This window comes from Psammomys obesus, unplaced genomic scaffold (genome assembly GCF_907164565.1).
Source record: "Psammomys obesus unplaced genomic scaffold, mPsaObe1.curated_primary_1811, whole genome shotgun sequence".
NCBI classification, from domain to species: domain Eukaryota; kingdom Metazoa; phylum Chordata; class Mammalia; order Rodentia; family Muridae; genus Psammomys; species Psammomys obesus.
Window position 1 is genome coordinate 50520576 of NW_026585895.1, and position 18228 is coordinate 50538803.

Genomic DNA, 18228 nt, shown 5'->3' on the forward strand with positions numbered 1-18228 from the left:
ATGGGACAAGTTGCTCTGAACTGGATGGTAGCACAAGAACAGGACATTCAGGAATGGCAGAACACGTGTGAAAGGCTCTTCTTTTCAATCCCAGAACTCAAAAAGACAAACAAAAGTGGCTAATTGACAGCAAAGTCTAGAGTTTAATTTTAGTTCTTAAAAAAAAAAAAAAAAAAAAAAAAAAGCCAGGCACAGTAGTGCACACCTTTAATCCCAGCACTCAGGCAGACAGAGGCAGGCGGATCACGGTGAGTATGAGGCCAACTTGGTATAGAAAGGGAGTACAGGACAGCCAAAGCTGTCCACAGAGATTTGTCTCTTAAAAAAGCAAAGGGGTAAAAAAAAAAAAAAAAAAAAGGTTTAGCTGGGTGTAGTGGCACACACCTTTAATTCCAGCACATGAGAGGCAGAGGTAGGCAGGTATCTTTAAGTTCCAGGCTAGCCTTTTGGGGGTTGTTCTTATGCTGGCCCTCGGGAGTTCTTATACTCCCTGGACATACTTATCCTTGTATAAACCTGCCTCAGACATACCTGATTGGTTGACTAAATGGCCTATGGGCAGGGAAGAATGGGGTAGCCGTGGCTAAGGTTTCCAGGCTTTTGAGGACAGGAGAATCACAGGAAAGACAAACAGGAAGAGAGGAGGAAGGGTTATCGTGGAGAAGGAACCACATGGGCTAGGAGGAAGAACTTCAAGAATGGCATGAATGGAGAAAACAGCAAGATGAGTAATATAAGCAAGTATACTGGAATTATGTATGGAAGGTAGACCAGATGAGGGTGATTAAAGTGGATGCTTTTGGATGGGGACTGGGAGATGAATGGTGAGGTTATGGAGACAGCACAAGTGAACTATCTGCCCAGCCCAGCCCAAGGTAAAAAGGCAATTATCTAACAGGTGTCCATGTCTTATTTGTGACAGCGGGTCAAATAATACCACCACAATAATTATAGGGCTAATAATAATAAACAGTATAGTCCAGTACTCTGTTTTATTTACAACAACACTAGCCTAATCTACATAATGAGTTACAGGACAGTCTAGTCAAAAAAATTTTACTACACTTCAAATCCCATGTTATCCTATTATCTTTTCTCTCTCTCCCTCTTTTTAACTTTTTCCCTTTATTTTTATGTATACGGGTGTTCTGCCTGCAGTGTCTGTTGCCACCAGAGACCAGAAGGGGGCATCAGATCCCCTGGAACCCGGAACTTTCTGATCCTTGCACAGTATTTTGGCTGAATGTATCGTTTCTCCCAGTAGACAGTGGAGAATACAAGCAGCAAAAGGGTCACTTTGAAGATTAAATAGCTGGGAGGTGGTGGTACACACCACTGCTCCCAGCACTCAGGAGGCCAAGATGGGCAAATCTCTGAATTTGAGGTCAGCCTAGTCTACAGAGTGAGTTAGTTATAGGACAGCCAGGACTACACAAAAAATGCCTGTCTCAACAAGATAAGGAAGAAAAAGAGGGGGAAAGGACTGGGAGAAGAGGGAGGGGAAACTGTAGTCAGATGTACTATATGAGAGAAGAATAAGTTTTTAAAAATTATTTTAAAAATGCATGATGAATATATAGGTCCCTGTTTCTGTTGCACTGGAGTTTTAATGAGAACCTTGGGCACAACAGCATTTTACCACTGAGCAGTATCTGCAGACCCTGCTGACTTTCTTACTGCACTGATTAATGCTTGGAAAAAAAATTGTCAGGGGCTAGAAAGATGACTGAGTAGTTAAGAGCATTCTTCCAGAGGATCCTCTGGAATTCCCAGTACCCATATGGCAGCTCACAACTGTGAGGATCTGACACTCTTACAACAAAAACATAAAATAAAATAAAAATTTAAAAAGCTGGGTGTGGTGGTACAGGCCTTTAATCCCAGCACTCAGGGAGGCAGAGGCAGGACGTCTACAAATTGAGTCCAGGAGAGCCAGTGCTACACAGAGAAACCCGTCTTAAAAAACAAAAAGACAGAAAGACAGAGACAAGAAGGGAGGGAGGGAAGGAGGGAAGGAGGGAGGAAGGGGGAAGGGAGGGAGGAAGGAAGGAAAGAAGGAAGGGAGGGAGGGAGGAAGGAAGGAGGGAAGGAGGGAGGGAGGGAGGGAGGGAGGGAAGGAGGGAGGGAGGGAGGGAGGAAGGAAGGAAGGAAGGAAGGGAGGGAGGGAGGGAGGGAGGGAGGGTTGAATATTCACTAAACCCCCACACCAGCCTGGTCTCCAGAGTGAGTTCCAGGGCAGCCAGGACTAAAGAGAAACCCTGTCTGAGGTGGATGACAGACAATTGGATTACTATGGAGGAAAATACCCTTTCTTTCAACAGACATCCAAATTGCATTCTTGCTCATTTACTAGCCCAGCAATTTTAAAAGCATACAGGACAGTTTTATCTATGCTGGAGTCCTTGGGGAAACTGGCATTACTAGACACAGAGAACAGCCATACCTGGGAGGTTTGTAGTAAGAAAGCCCGTCTAACAACCGCTGCCAATATTTATTCAGTTCTGCCTCAATCTGATTCTGCAAAAGAACAAGGCAATTATACAAATGTAACCGAAATCACACTTCAGGGTTACACTACACACTGAATATTCCTTCGTCTTTTTCAAATGTTTTCCCTAGAGTTTAAAGCAGCATTTTTCAACCTGTAAGTCACCACCCCTTTGGGGGTCAAACGATCCTTTCACAGGGTCTTCTAAGACCATCAGAAAACATACACATTTGCATTATGATTCATAACAATAGCAAAATTAGAGTTATAAAGTAGCAACAAAAATAATTTTATAGTTGGGGTTATCATAACATAAACTGTATTAAAGGACTGCAGCATTAGGAAGGGTGAGAACCATTGGTTTAAAGCACTCTGAACTCAGAATTCTGTAATGTTTTCTTATATTAATAATGTAGTATCATTTATAAAAATATTTATAAGGAGACTTTCTGATGATTAAATATTTTACCAAATAGCCAACCTAGAGGATTCAGGTTCAATTCCCAGCACCCACATTGGCAGCACACAACTGTCTTTAACTCTAGTTCCATAGATATATATGAAGGCAAAACAACAATGTACATGAAAACAAGTAAATCATTACATAAAAAATAGAATTACTTTATTGTAATGAACTTACAAATAAAAATACCACATACCTAGATTAAGGCAGCCACTTAAGGCACAAGAGAGACAGCTAAAAGCACTGACTGCCCTTGCAGAAGACCAAGTTCATTTCCTAACACCCACATGGCAGCCAACAATTGCCTGTGACTGCAGTCCTCTTCTGGCCTCCTTGGACACCAGACATGCATATGGTGTATATACATATATGCAAGCAAACACTCACATACATAAAATAAACAAACAAACATACTTGGTTTTTTTTTTTTTTTTTTTTCAGACAATCTCACTATGTAGTTAAGCTGGTCTAAACGTGGGATCATCCTTCAGCCTCTGGGGTGCTGGAGTTAAATGTGCAGTAAAACTCTGTTCTGAGCACAAAACGTTTCCTAAGATGTCCTTCTCTTAGGATAAGTCACTCTAGAAGCAGAGTTATCAGATAAAGGCATATAAGGTCCTAGATATGTGTAATGCTCTGTTAGTTACAACAAAAAGTAACAGTACAGGAATGTCATCGGAACACTCCTCACAGGGTGAGAAGCGTGAACAGCTAGCCTTCTCGGATCCTATACTTGAAAACATCCTAGAACTCACAGTCTTTCTGATTTGGAAGCTAAAGGCAAAGGAGGCAGGCAGGCAGGCAAGCATAAGACAGGATCCTGAGACAGGATCCTGAGAGTCTTCTCAGCCTGAGCAGCAGAGGCTCTCTGCAGCCTGCTCTAAAGGTAACCTCACCATCGGCATCAGAGTCTTTACAGAAGAGAAATCAACATGGTACAAGCAAAGGCTGACTTAGAAAATTCCAGGAACTACACAAGAAGACAAGTCTCCAGTTTGGGTTTTTCTGTTTTTGTTTTTTAATCAAAGCTATAAAAATTCCTAAAAATCGCTCAAGAACGCTGCCACTCACCAGTTCTCTAAGAGCTGACCTCCCCAGGAGAATTGTCCAGAGTTCTCTGCTGCTCCTGAAAAATGAGAAAGCACAGACATAATTTTGTTCTTCTAAGAAAAAAAAAAATTAAAGAAATTTGATATTTAAGATAAACATAAAACTTTTAATTTTTTAAAATTATTAGTAGTAGTTATTTTTCTTAAACCAGAGACAGTCTTTGATTTTTTTTAAAGATTTATTTATTTATTATTTATACAGCATTTTGTCTGCATGTGTGCCTGCATACTAGAAAAGGGCACCAGATCTCACTATAGATGGTTGAGCCACTATGTGGTTGCTGGGAATTGAACTCAGGACCTTTGGAAGAACAGCCAGCGTTCTTAACCTTTGAGCCATCTCTCCAGCCCAGTAGTAGGCTTTTTGATACAAGGTCTCATACTGTGGCACAAGCTGGCCTGAAATATATATATATATTGCACCCTGGTCTCAAACTTAGAGCAATACTCCTGCCTCAGCCTTCTAAGTGCTGGGATTACAAGCACGAACCATTATGTTTGGTCTAAAAGTGTAAGATATAAACTTTAGCCACAGAGACAGTAAATGAAAAAACAAAGACCGCTAATCCCATAGAGTTCAAGGCCTGCCTGAGCTATATGAGAACCCCATCTCCAAAAACAAAAAACAATGGGCTGGTGAGGTGGCTAAATGCATAGCTGTGCTTGCTGCCAAGCCTTGCCAATACCAGGAACCCATATGGTGGGAGAAGAGAAACAAGTCTACAAGCTGTCCTCTGACCTCCATAGTCATACATACACACAGAATAATAACTGTAATTTTGGGAAGGTTTTGAAAGAGCTGGAGAGGCGGCTCAGTCAGTACAGTGCTGACCTGGCATACACAAAGCCTCAGGTTTGAGTGCAGCACTACAGAAACAGGGGTGGTGGCTCACACCCGTAATCCCAGCATTCGGAGCATTCAGAGTCAGAGAAGTTAAAGGTATACAACAAGTAACAAATTTAACATCCTTAAGAAACAGGAGATCTTGGCTCAAAAGCAAAATCTAAGGGCCAATGAGATCACGAACACATACATAAATGTAAAAAAAAAAAAAAAAAAAATTAAAAGAAAAACTTATGCTGGAAAAATGGCTCAATTGGTAAAACACCTGTTCACCTGTTGCCCAAGCAGAATAATGCTTTGTGTGTGTGTGTGTGTGTGTGTAGCAGATACCTATAAATCCAGTATTCAGATGGCAGAGACAAGAAAGGATCCCTGGAAAAACTGGCTAGCTAGACATGCCATATTGAAATGTCCAGATTCAATTTAGATTCTACATCAATGAATAAAGTGGAACATAATCAAAAAAGCTCCTGTCAGCCTCCATACAAACACATGTGTCTACACACACATCGCCAGGAATTCATGCACAGACACACCCATTGACAAACTCAAAAGAAAAAATAAACTGAAAACTATTTTCTTCATTAAGACAAAAACACAAAACAAGGGCCAGTAAGATGGCAGCTCAGCGTAAAGCTGCTTGCCACCAAGCCTGCCAACCCGAGTTCGATTCTGGGACCGACTTGGAAGGAGACCAACTCCTGCAAATTGTCCTCTGAGCTCCATACCTATACTGGCATGCATACCCTCACTCATGTGCACAATAAACAAACAAATGCAATGTTAAAAGAGAGGGGAGGAAAGACTAAACACAAGGTGGTAGAGCCATGTACACTAAAGCCGTCATTCAGGATTTTTCCATCAAAGAGGCCTAGGCCTAAACACAACTAAAAATTATAAATCCTTCCTAAACATTAATGCTTCTAAGAAAAAAAAAAAAAAAAAAAGCTTTGATTCTATTAAATCTATCGCTACCACTCCCACACCAGGGCACTGGAATCATTATAATCTTTTTCTGATAACAGGATAACATTCACAGTTCAAAAATAATTAGATTAGATGTAGTTATCGGAACAAATGTTTCTTTTTATGCTGATAATGAACCAGCCTCAAATAACACAGAGGCAAGGTCACTAAAGAAATTTAGTGATGTTTTAAAAATTACCATGCCTTCTGTCAAGGCATATTTATCCTTGGGCTCACTTATTTGAAAAGCCCTACTTAGCAGATGTAAAGTGAGGGCTTTATTTAAAATGGCAATTGCTGTGTCTGGTATGTATGAAGCCATGGGTTCAGTGGTTTCCTTTTCTTTTTTCTTTTTTTTCTTTTTTGAAAGCAGTTCCTGCTCAGTTGCAGGAACTGTTGCTCAACTGACATGTTACTTGCTCAACAATCACAAGCCCTTGGCTCTACCCACAGCACCATACAAACCAGACTCGAGCATACCTGTGATCCTAGTACCATAACAAGTTCATGGACAGCTTGGCATACATGTGACCCCACAGTAGGAAAAGAGGAGCTGAACAGATGGCTCCACAGTTCAGAGTGCCTGCTGCTCTTCCAGAGGGTGTGCACTGGGTTATCAGCAGCCATGTCAAGCAGCTCACAACTGCCTGCAACTCTACCTTCAGGAGATCTAACACTATCTTCTGGCTTGCTTACACAGACACCCATCATATGGTGGCATACACAGACATGCACATACACATAAATTTAAATTAAAAAAAATTTCAGGCAAGGTACAATAACAAATGCTTGTAATCCCAACACTCAGCAAACTGAGGCAAGTTCAAGTTTAAGGCTGGCCTAAGTTACAAAGTGAGACCCTACCAAAGAGAGAGAAGAGGGGAGGAGACAGAAATAAAAATTCTTGGTGAAGAGGTCTGGGGAGATGGCTCAGAGGTTAAGGGCCCTGGCTGTTCTTCTGGAGGTCCTGAGTTCAATTCCCAGCAACCACATGGTGGACCATAAACCATCTGTAATGAGATCTGGTGCCCTCTTCAGGTGTACAGGCAGAATACCCACCGTATATGTAACAAATCTAAAAAAACAAAAAAACAAACAAAAAAACACAAACATTTTTTGAAAGGAAAAAAAAAAAGATTTCATCTTGTGCTAGGCATGACGGCTCCAGCTTATGATTCCATAACTTTGGAAGGTAAAAGTAGAATGATCAGGAATTTAAGAGCAGCCTCTGCTGCCCAGTGAGTTCCCAGACTAGCCTAGGCTATAGGATACCCTGTCTCAAAAACAATTCATCCTGCAAATCAACAAAGATGTGGACTGCAGTGAAACTCCCAGTTCTTAGTGGCCAACCATTCTTAATACAGTAGCAGACACACAAGAAGCCAAAATGAATATATACTGAGGGATCAGAGAGATGGCTCAGTGGGTAGAGGCACTTGTCACTAAACCTGGAGACTTGAATTCTACCTGTGGGACCTCCATGGTGGAAGGAGAGACGTAACTCCCTCAGGCTGTCATCTGACCTCCACAACATGCTGTGGACATGCATATATCCACATATACACATAAAATTCATTTTAAGAACAGCACGAACTGAATGAAAGTCTGCCAGAAAACAGTGACATACGTCCCTTTCCAGACTGTAATCTACTTGCAACACAAAAACAAGTTTGTGAAAGTGCCAAGAGGCAGAATGGAAGAGAAAATGGTACTTTATAAGGATCAGAATCTTTGTTGAATTAAGTGTTAATGGCATCTTTCTCAGACACTGCACTGGCCTGAGAAAGATGAAGGTGAAAATTAAGAGACTCGATGCTGCTTACAAGCTGGGAACTGTTCTCGGGCATGTTTCTTGATGTATAACATGCCCTCCTAATTGAAACCTTTCCTCCAGGAGGGAAGGCAAGGCTTACAAGGCATAGGAGGAAAACAAAGATCACAAGGGGTCACTTGTCAGGGAAGGCAAGACAATGTAAAGTGAGGAAACAGTTGCTGGGCTTACAGACCTGACCTGTCACACTGCCCACAGAAGAGTTGTTCCAGCTGTGAATTCCCAGCAAGGTCTGTAAGCTGGAATTTTCAGTTGTCACCTATGACAGGGTGGATTTTTCTGCTGATGCAGCTGCTTTAAATTTTGGGTTTTTTTTTTTTTTTTTTTTTTTTGCTGTTTTGAGTTTGTTTGTTCATTTGTTTGCTTGCATGTTTGATACAGGGTTACCCTGTGTAGCACCAGCTGTCCTGGAATTTACTTTGTAGACCTGCCTGCCTCCCAGAGTGCTGGGATAAAAGATATGTGCCACCACACCTGGCTTCAAAGATGATTTTTCACTATTCTTGCTCCTTGTAAGTAATCCCTCACCCACACTCCTAAATAACCCCAATAAAAACCCATTGATTCACCAAACTGGACAAGGTGCAATCATCCCTTTGTCTTCCATGGCTCCCTTTCTAAGTTAAGTAGAGGTGTGTCAGCTGCATCTCCCCAGGAAAAATCTGTCACATAACAGCACATTACACAACCTGCAAAAAGCAAGTCCTATAGAGAATATACTAACAATGAGAGACTCCAGGACCCTGCAGGACAGAATAAGAGAAGACCTTAGAAACTGCCTCAGTAGGAAAGACTACCTCCCACTGTCAAGTGAAGGAATGTGCAGACAAACACGACAGAGGAGGCTGGTACTGGGGGCAACCCAAAAACTCAGGAAAGAAACAGCTTCTATCTACACTCTCCGGGAAACAAGTACGCACCACGTCTCAACTAAGTAGATAGGGGGAAAACTAAGGCATTGAAATCAAGTACTAAGCTTCAAAGGTTAAGATTTTGAAAATGTACTGACTGAGCCTGAAAGGCAAAAGCCTTGCAACCTGTATTCAAGTCCCAGACCCTACAATAGAAGAGAACTGACTCACAAAACTGTCCTCTGGTCACATGTCATAATACCACACTCATCCACACACACACACACACACACACCTTTGTTGGTTTTTTGTTTGTTTGTTTTACTGTATTTATGGGCTAACAGGATGACCCAATGGGTAAAGGTGCCTACTACCGAGCCTAATGAACTGAATCCCCAGAACCCTTCTACATGGTGGAAAAAGGAAACCAAATCTGGCAAGTTGTTCTCTGACCTCCACATGCACTCCCTATCAAACACACCCACATATATACAATAAATAAACACATAAATGAAAAATAAACAAACATCAATAAACACATAAATGAAAAATAAACAAACATATAGACAAAGTTCTAGGAGACAACATAGAACTTTATTTCTAAGAGGCAGAGGGCCAGCCAGAGGGCTCAGTGGACACAAATACTTGCTACTTAAGCCCTGGAGACCTGAATTCAACCCTGGAAGTACATTAAAGTGGAACAACAGGACAGGCCACGATTCATGCCCTTTATTCCCAGCACTTGGGAGGCAGAGGCAGGCAGATTTCTGTGAGTTCAGTCTACAGAGTGAGTTCCAGGACAGCCAAGGCTATACAGAGAAACCCTGTCTCAAAAAAACAAAACAACAAAAGATGGAAAGAGAGAACTGACTTTTCAGGGCTGTCCCCTGACACATAATAGCACAAACACACATACAAAAAAACACAACAACAACAACAAAAACAAAAGTGGGAGAGATCGGCTGGTATTGAAAAGGACCTGGGTCTGGTTCCCAGCAACCACTACTGCCTATAACTCCAGTTCTAGACGAATCAATGCCTTCTTTTGTCCTTTGTGGCCACTAACACACATAGTGCACATAAATTCTTGCTGGTACACACACATATACATAAATAAATTTTAAAAATAAATGAAAAAAGCACATTGTACACTGAACATTATCCTCCTTAGAGACATCCATCTGGTTGAAACTTTTCTAGGGGAGGGGACTGACCTTGAGTCCTCTTAGAGAGAGTCCAGGTTCAATTCCCAGCACCATAAGGTGACTCCCAAACCCAACTCCAAATCCAGGGCACTACACAAAGGCAACGCACAGACATACATGCAGGCAAAATAGTCACAATACACAAAAACAAACAAAATGCTCAAAAAAAATTTAAAGAAAACTTTTGGGGGCTGGAGAGATGGCTCAGAAGTTAACAGCACTGACTGCTCTTCCAAAGGTCCTGAGTTCAACTCCCAGCAACTACATGGTGGCTCACAACCATCTATGAGTTCTGGTGCCCTCTTCTGACCTGCAGGTGTACAAGCAGTACAGGAGACTAGATAGATAGATAGATAGATAGATAGATAGATAGATAGATAGATAGATCTTTTATTAAAAAACATTTTTAGATAGAATATAAAGACTGCTGAGCTAGTTGAATTCTTCTAACAAAAACAGTCCTTCAGAGAAAGTTATATTCTTCATAAAAATAATGCAGCTGTCTTCTACTTGACTCCAGAGCAGCTGCACAGGCTCTTATAAACCAGGACTTAAGCTCAGCAGCAATAGCTTTTAGTTTTTCAGGACAAGGTTTTACTGTGTAGCTCTGGCTGATCTGGAACTCAGAGATCAGCCTGCCTCTGCTGGGATTAAATGTGTGCACCAGCACACCGGCCCACCAAGAGCTTTTCAAACAGTGGCTTTACTTTTATCACATACCTTCACCAGACTTCTACAAACAAAGTAACTGAAGAACACCAAGAGACCTCAAAATGCCAATATTCAAATCAAATTTCTGCCAAATCCTGAATGACTTTCACAAGATTCTGTGTGGTTTAAAGAGTGTTATTCCAGTGTCACCAGTGGGCTCCTATGCACACACCTGCAACTGCAGCAGCAGAAAGACTGAGGCAGGGGGTCACAGGGCCAGACTAGCCCAGGCTATATACAGAACATTAGGTTTCACAGTCAATAAGCCTCGAAAAAGCAACACAGGATTAAGAAGATGGCTCAATGGACAAAGCACCTGATGTGAAGACCAGATTCATATCCCCATTTAAAAGCCAGGCAACTGTGGCAGCCCACCAATAATTCCCATGCTCAGGAAGAGGAACGGCAGCCCACGGCAGGCCAGATAGCTAAACAAGCTGAATGTGCAAGTTCCGGGTTCATCAGGAGACCCTGCCTCAGTAAGAGAGAGACGAACCAAGAAAGGCACCCCCCAGCTGCCACGTGCACATATGTGCACACAAAGATGAAAAGGGTTATCATCTGGAAAAGTAGGAACCCAAAACGGTAAAGTGACCTCAGCCTTTCAAACAGAGCCCACTACTCCCAACTGCCAGGAAGGGTGCTTTCCAGTGCTAAAAACCACTCCTAAGAGACAAAGGCAGTGCCTAGAAGGCCTAGCGTTCCCACCGCCCTGGGTTTGATCCCTAGGACCTCACAACAAAAATAAGATAAAAAACCCTATGGTCAGTTAAAGTCCACCCTCCAGGCCGGGTTTGGTAAGTTCCACAGAAAGATCAAGGCCTACTGGCAAGCAAAAATTTTCCTTCCCTTTTGAAAAAAAAAAAAAAAAAAAAAAGTTAAGTTTTCATACAAGATGTACCCATGGCTGTGGAGACAAGGGCTGGCATGATCAGCAGAGGGAAGAAAACCAAACTGGCCCTCACAAGGATCACACTTTACCCACAGGAAACTCCAAAGAAGATCTTACCTCTGGAGGTGAAGCAGCTAATCTAAAGAGAGACAGGCAATGTGAGGGAGAGTCACATGTTTGTCTGGGTGTTCAGCAGGGAACAAGACCAAATAAAGCTAGCAGCGTCAATTCCAGGTGACAAGGATGTGTAAGTGATTTTTTTTTTGGGGGGGGGGGGGGGGGGTATGAAGACTCATCTATAATGTGGAAGATGTAAGCACAGAGGTATGGTTATGGCTTTATAGTCTTCAATTCTGAACCCTCCTAGGGATTATCTCGAGGGGCAGTCGAGGGGGACTACCTACGTGCGAACCAGACTTCTGAGTCATGTGTAACACGAGGCGCCTAGTTGGGAGAAATGAATGAGATAAAGTAGCCTGCATGGCACTTTCCCAGGGTCTGGCGCTAGTGAGCGCTCTTTAAAGGCAAGCACGGCTCGTCATTCTTGTCTGTTATTTCCGTACCAAGGAGGCAAAAAACAAGAGAACAAGGAGTTCAAGGCCAGCCAGTAGACAGGAGACCCTACCGCAAAAAAACAGGGGGAGGGAGGGAGCACTCCTTCAGTGAGAACCGTATGTCTGTTTTCTGTAATTCATCTGTACCCGAAGCCTGGCACAGCATCGGAATCGCCTGGAAGATGAAAGCTTGTCGGCTGATTCAATCAATTCCGGCATTAGCCAAAGAGAAAAGAAGGCGGGAACTAAGGACGCCCGCGGGAAGAACTCGCGGCGTGGGCAAGGCTCACTCCAGGCGAAGCAGGGCGCGGGGACGCGGCGGCAGGGCTCGGGTGGGGGCTGGGGCGCCCTCCAGGCAGCCCCGAAACGTCTCGCAGTGCTACGAAGGGCGTAGCCGGGGAAGCGTGGGGAAGGCGGGAGGCAAAGGGAGCGCGGAAAGAGACGGGAGAGCGGCCGGCCCGCTCCAAAAGTGTCCTCAGAGCCGCGAGCCGGGGCGGTTTGAACCTAACCGCCTCCCCGGCGGTGTCCGTCCACCCCGCCCGGGCTCGTTTCCTCCTCTGCCGCCGAATCGCGTTTCCAGCTCCCGCCCGGCTTCCCCCCCCCCCGCGCCTCACGCCAACCCCGCCGCCGCGCCCCGCTCCGCACCTCACACACGGCCCACCGGCGGCAGTCGCCATCTTCGCGCGCGAGTCCCAGCCCCGCCCCCGGACGCCTCGCTCACGTGATCGCGCACTCCAGACCGGGGCGTGGGCTTTCGGTCACGTGACTGTGGGCGTGGCCGGGATGGGACTGTCAAGATGGCGTTCCCCTGGGGTGAGAAGAGTCCGCGGTGGAGGCGGTGGAACCTGTGAGAGGTGAAGAGTGTAAGCGTCTGCTACAGCGTGGGTTGAAAGCGGTGGAGGGTGACTGGGCGCCGGCTCCCAGGCCTCAGGGTGGCCCACGGCGGAGTACCCTTTTGGAAGCTGGAGAAGGTTGCTGGCTGGGTGAAGTTGCTGCCCTCTGCTTGGCGGGTTGAGGGCCCTAGAGACCCAGGCGTCCCTAGTCACCAAGCTTTCCCAAGAGCCCCAGGCCTAGAGACATGACTCGACAGTGCCCTCCCCCAGCCCCGGAGTCTGGGTTTCCGCTGAGCGGGTCCGTGCTGGCAGAGGCTGCAGTGGTGTTCGCAGTGGTGCTGAGCATCCACGCTGCCGTATGGGACCGATACTCCTGGTGCGCCGTGGCCCTCGCAGTGCAGGCCTTCTACGTCCAGTACAAGTGGGACCGGCTGCTCCAGCAGGGGAATGCTGTTTTCCAGTTCCGAATGTCGGCGAACAGTGGCTTACTGCCGGCCTCCATGGTCATGCCATTGCTCGGCCTGGTCATGAAGGAGCGCTGCCAGACTGCAGGGAACCCGTATTTCGAGCGCTTCGGTATTGTGGTTGCAGCCACTGGCATGGCAGTGGCCCTCTTCTCTTCGGTGTTGGCACTGGGCATCACTCGACCGGTGCCCACCAATACTTGTGCCATCTCGGGTTTGGCGGGAGGCATTATCATTTATATTATGAAGCACTCGCTCAGTGTGGGCGAGGTGATCGAGGTCCTGGAAGTCCTGCTAATATTCGTTTATCTCAACATGATCCTGCTGTATCTGCTGCCCCGCTGCTTCACTCCTGGGGAGGCACTGCTGGTACTGGGTGGCATTAGCTTCGTCCTCAACCAACTCATCAAGCGCTCTCTGACTGAAAGCCAGGGGGACCCAGTGGACTTCTTCCTGTTGGTGGTTGTGGTTGGGATGGTGCTCATGGGTGTCTTTTTCAGCACCCTCTTTGTCTTCATGGATTCAGGCACGTGGGCCTCTTCCATTTTCTTCCACCTCATGACCTGTGTCCTGGGCCTTGGAGTGGTTCTGCCCTGGCTGCACTGGCTCATTCGTAGGAACCCCCTGCTCTGGCTTTTTCAGTTTCTCTTCTACACAGAAACGCGCATCTACCTCTTAGTTTATTGGTCTTTGCTAGCCACCATGGCCTGCCTGGTGGTGCTGTACCAGAACGCCAAGCGCTCATCTTCTGAGTCCAAGAAGCACAAGGCTCCTACTGTTACAAGAAAGTATTTCCACTTCATTGTAGTAGCCACTTACATCCCAGGCATCATCTTTGACAGGTCACTGCTGTACGTGGCTGCCACCGTATGTCTGGCAGTCTTCATCTTCCTGGAGTATGTGCGCTATTTCCGAATCAAGCCCTTGGGTCACACTCTGAGGAGCCTTCTGTCCCTCTTCCTGGATGAACGAGACAGTGGACCCCTTATCCTAACGCACATCTACCTGCTTCTGGGCATGTCTCTTCCCATTTGGCTAATTCCCAGGCCCTGTACACAGAAGGGCAGCCTAGGAGGAGCCAGAGCCCTGGTCCCCTATGCTGGGGTCCTGGCTGTGGGTGTGGGGGATACTGTGGCCTCCATATTTGGCAGCACCATGGGGGAGATCCGCTGGCCTGGAACTAAGAAAACATTTGAGGGGACTATGACATCTATATTTGCACAAATCATCTCTGTAGCTCTGATCTTAATCTTTGACAGTGGAGTAGACCTGAACTACAGTTATGCTTGGATTTTGGGGTCCATCAGCACTGTGTCCCTCCTGGAAGCATATACTACTCAAATAGACAATCTCCTTTTGCCTCTCTACCTACTAATATTGCTGATGGCCTAGCAGCAGTAGCAGCTGTGATGGGGGAAACAGGGAAATAAAGAGAATAAATGATCCCCACAGCAGCTAGATGCTTGGATACCAAAAACCAAAGGGTGAAAAACAGATTGGGTTTTTCAGTTGATCCAGACTTAAAATAAACATGCAAAGCTCTCCTGGTATTATTTTTGCTAAAGTTTAAAATACAAAAAGGTTTAAAGGCATACTCCAATTCAGGGATATTGACTGTGCTACAAGAGCCCCCATCTTGTAGTCTGGGAAGGAAATGGCTTGAGTGAATCCTGCAGGCGGCAGAACAGAAAGCCTAATGCTTAGGTCTCTGGTGTCAAACAAATCTGTCAGCATCCTTGGCCATACAGCCTGACTCTGTGGCCTTAGGTGAATCTAAGCCTTACATATAAAAGAATTGTAATAATGACAGCCTGGATACTGGAAGGCTCTGTTTAAGAGGAGGTGGGTGAAGTATCTAAAGTATTTAGCCTGGGGGCCAGCAGATGGCTCAGTGGGTAAAAGAACTTGCAACACAAGGCCGAGGACCTGAGATCAATCCCCAGAATCTACATAAAGGTGGAAAGAAAACTGACTCCACAGAATTGTCTGTTGACAGCCACGTGTGCATCCTCCACAGATGTCACACACACATACACTAATAATTGTTTTAAGTGTTCAGCCTGCCAACTACCTATGATGGGTCAGTAAGGGAAAGTGTCCTTATTACCCAAGAGTAATCCTGTCTCAGCCAAAAGCCAGGCAAGATAGGAGGATAGGTTATACTTGGAAGCACGAGTGACCTTTCCTCTCCTGGCTTCACTCAGAGGAAAACACAACAGGGAAAGGACTGAGTACATGCAGTGTCACTTACCTGGACTAGGAAGAACCGAAGAGAGCCATAGGTCAGCTTGTGTAGATAAGGCTGAAGAAAGCTGGCAGCACCCTGCCTCTGCTGCCTAGAGGAGAGGTAATGATAGCTAGCAGGATGAACCCAACATTCCTTCCAGACCAGACCTGTGCAAACCTGTATCCTTCTCTTCTAGTGCACAGTCCAGATCCACAGAGGCTCGGGAGTTTCTGGAGATCTCGTAACAGTTCACTGCAGGTGTGGGTTCAGGCTGTCTTAGTTCCCTGCCTGAGCTTCTGCATCTCCCAGGGTTTGCACAGAGCCTGGCCTGTGGCAAGAACTTGGTAAAGATTGACTAAACAATGAACAAGTGCCATCAGTGAGTGGTAACAGCAAGATTCCCATGGCTTCCCCGCAATGTGGCAAGGGGAGGCAAGAACAAGGCCATAAGCTAGGATTGGAGCTCTAGAAAGCGGAAGTCTCTTCCTGGGAACCTCTGCCAAGCCCTTTCCCTCACAGCACTGGCCTGTTCCTCTGGGGCCAATGGGAAGGCACAGGCTCCCCTCCCTGTGTGGAGGTGGCCCAATGTTGGAGAAAGCACCAGCTTTACTCCCTGGCTAGCTTTGCAGAACATTCAGCTAGGCTTCAGAGTTGGTAGAGGACTAGATTTGGGCCAGCCAGGTGACTCAATGAATGAGGACATAGAGCTGTGCTGGGCCTCTCAAGTCAGTGAAAAAGTAGGGAGGCAAGCTTTTAACCATGGCACTCAGGAGCAGACAGTGGAGGATCACAAGTTTAAAGTTATCTTCAGCTACATATTAAATTCAGGATCAGTTTGGATTACATGAAATGCTATCATATATGTATATATATAATATATATATATATATATTTTTTTTTTTTTAAAGATAGGATCTTACATAACTCTGCTCTGACTGGTCTGCAAGTTGCTAATAGGCTGGCTTGCAAGTCACAGAGATCCCACTTGCCCTGCCTTCCCCTCTAGGACCAAAGGCAGATGCTAAAACACATTTTTTTAATGCTCAAAATACATATTTTTTAATGTTGTCAAGACAGCTCAGTGGATAAAAGCACTCATCCCTTGTTAGGGCTGAAGAGATGGCTCAACTGCTAAGACAGTTCCCAGAACCCACATGACAGCTAACAACCTCTTAGAACTCCAGTTCCAGGGGGATTGATTGATGCCCTCTTCTGGATAGCAGGCACACATGTATCCAGGCAAAACACTCTTTGGGGAAAAAAAAAAGCAAGTCAGACATGGCAGCATATAGCTTTACTAACAGCATTTGGGAGGCAGAGGCAGGTAGATCTGTTAGTTCAAGGCCAGCCTGGGCTACATTGCAACTTCCAGGCCATCCAAGCAATAAAACCCTATCCAAAAATACAAAAAAAAAGGGGAGGGGGAGAGGGTTCCTGGAGAGATGGCTCAGCGGTAAAGAGCACTGACTGTTCTTCTATAGGATCCAGGTTGAACTCCCGGCACCAACATGACAGCTCACAACTGTCTGTAACTCCAGTTCCAGGGGATCTGCGCCCTCACACAGACATACATGCAGTCAAACACCAATGTATATAAAATTAGAATATGAAGTTTCTGGTAGCTCCAAGACTGCTACATTTACCCAGTATGTGTAAGGTCCTGATCCTTCACTACCAGCAAAAGAGGAGGGAGGGGAGTCCAGCCAACAGTCACCATGTAATGGTACTGGCCTGGTGTTGTCAAATGTCACTGAAGAAAGCTTGAAAACGGGAAGTTTCCCAGTTTAAGAAGTGTGTGGGCTGAGTGGGGTGGCATAGGCCTTTAATTCCAGCATTAGCGAGGCAGAGGCAGGTGGATCCCTGTGAGTTTGAAGCCAGCCCGGTCTACAGAGGGAGTTTCAGAACAGCCAGGGAATGCACAAACCCTGCCTCAAAAAACCAAAACAACAAAAAAGGTGTGTGCATGTGTGTGAGAGAGAGACACAGGATGGAGCCCAGGGCCTTGTGCAAATATCCACAGCTGAGCTTAACAACAACAAAAGCTTTTTGCTAAAAAAAAAAAAAAAAAATCAAGACCAATACATCTCTGATTGCAATCAGCTAAGTCCTTGCTGACTGCAGTATCTGGCCAGTCCTCAGCTCAGCGGGATTGAAATCTAGTAGTTCTGGAAGGTGCTGGAAAGCACAGCCTATCAAGAGTGACCAACCAGCAGGGCCTCATTGGCTCCTGACTTCATCACACAGATCTAACAAGGCTTAAGAGAGGAAGGACCTGGCCTGATATCCAGGGCCAGGAAGCCCTGGGACTGGATTCCTCACCCCAGCAAAGGACAAAGGAGCTGGAAGTTAGCCGCTCAGGCCTGGAGGGAACTAGGGAGCTAAGCATTTGTGTGACTTGGGCATGTCACTTGCCCCTTCTCCAGTTCTGGATCCATAAAGACAGAACTGCCTCTCCTCGGAAGGACTCTGACATAAAGCCTGTGCACAGAGTGCCCACTAAACATTGCCCACTGGTGCATGTAAGCATACCAAGCAGGGTGGGTGCTCTTGACAGCTCTGTAGGGCTGTTAGTGATGTAGAGAAGCCATGTTCAAAAGTCATTGTATGGACAGGGTATATACTCACTCACAAGTGGATATTAGACATATAATATAGGATAAACACACTATAATCTGTACACCGAAGGAAGTTAATCAAGGAGGACTCTGGCTAAGATGCTCAATCCCCATTCAGAAAGGCAGAGGATGGACATCGGAGGAGAGAAAAAACAAGGAACAGGACAGGAGCCTA

General features: G+C 45.5%; 2 protein-coding genes across 2 annotated transcripts in view; one reads left to right on the forward strand and one right to left on the reverse strand.

Annotated features, from left to right (window-relative positions):
• The window catches only part of Nup188 (nucleoporin 188), a 56467-nt gene extending 43871 nt beyond the window's left edge, over positions 1-12596 (reverse strand). The window contains exons 1-3 of the mRNA XM_055599714.1: positions 12560-12596; positions 4023-4077; positions 2444-2517 (exon numbers count right to left, since the gene is read on the reverse strand). Of these exons, the coding sequence (XP_055455689.1) occupies positions 2444-2517; positions 4023-4077; positions 12560-12591 (161 nt within the window). The 5' untranslated portion in view covers positions 12592-12596. The remainder of the gene's footprint in view (positions 1-2443; positions 2518-4022; positions 4078-12559) is intronic.
• A 102-nt stretch (positions 12597-12698) lies between these two features.
• On the forward strand, positions 12699-14753 carry Dolk (dolichol kinase). Its single transcript, XM_055600348.1, has one exon. It carries the CDS (start codon positions 12993-12995, stop codon positions 14601-14603), a length of 1611 nt encoding a protein of 536 aa, XP_055456323.1. The 5' UTR covers positions 12699-12992; the 3' UTR covers positions 14604-14753.
• The last annotated feature ends 3475 nt before the right edge of the window (positions 14754-18228 follow it).

Excerpts from the sequence above, each read along its gene's own strand:
- Dolk (XM_055600348.1), top strand. The coding sequence starts at position 12,993 with ATGACTCGACAGTGCCCTCCCCCAGCCCCGGAGTCTGGGTTTCCGCTG.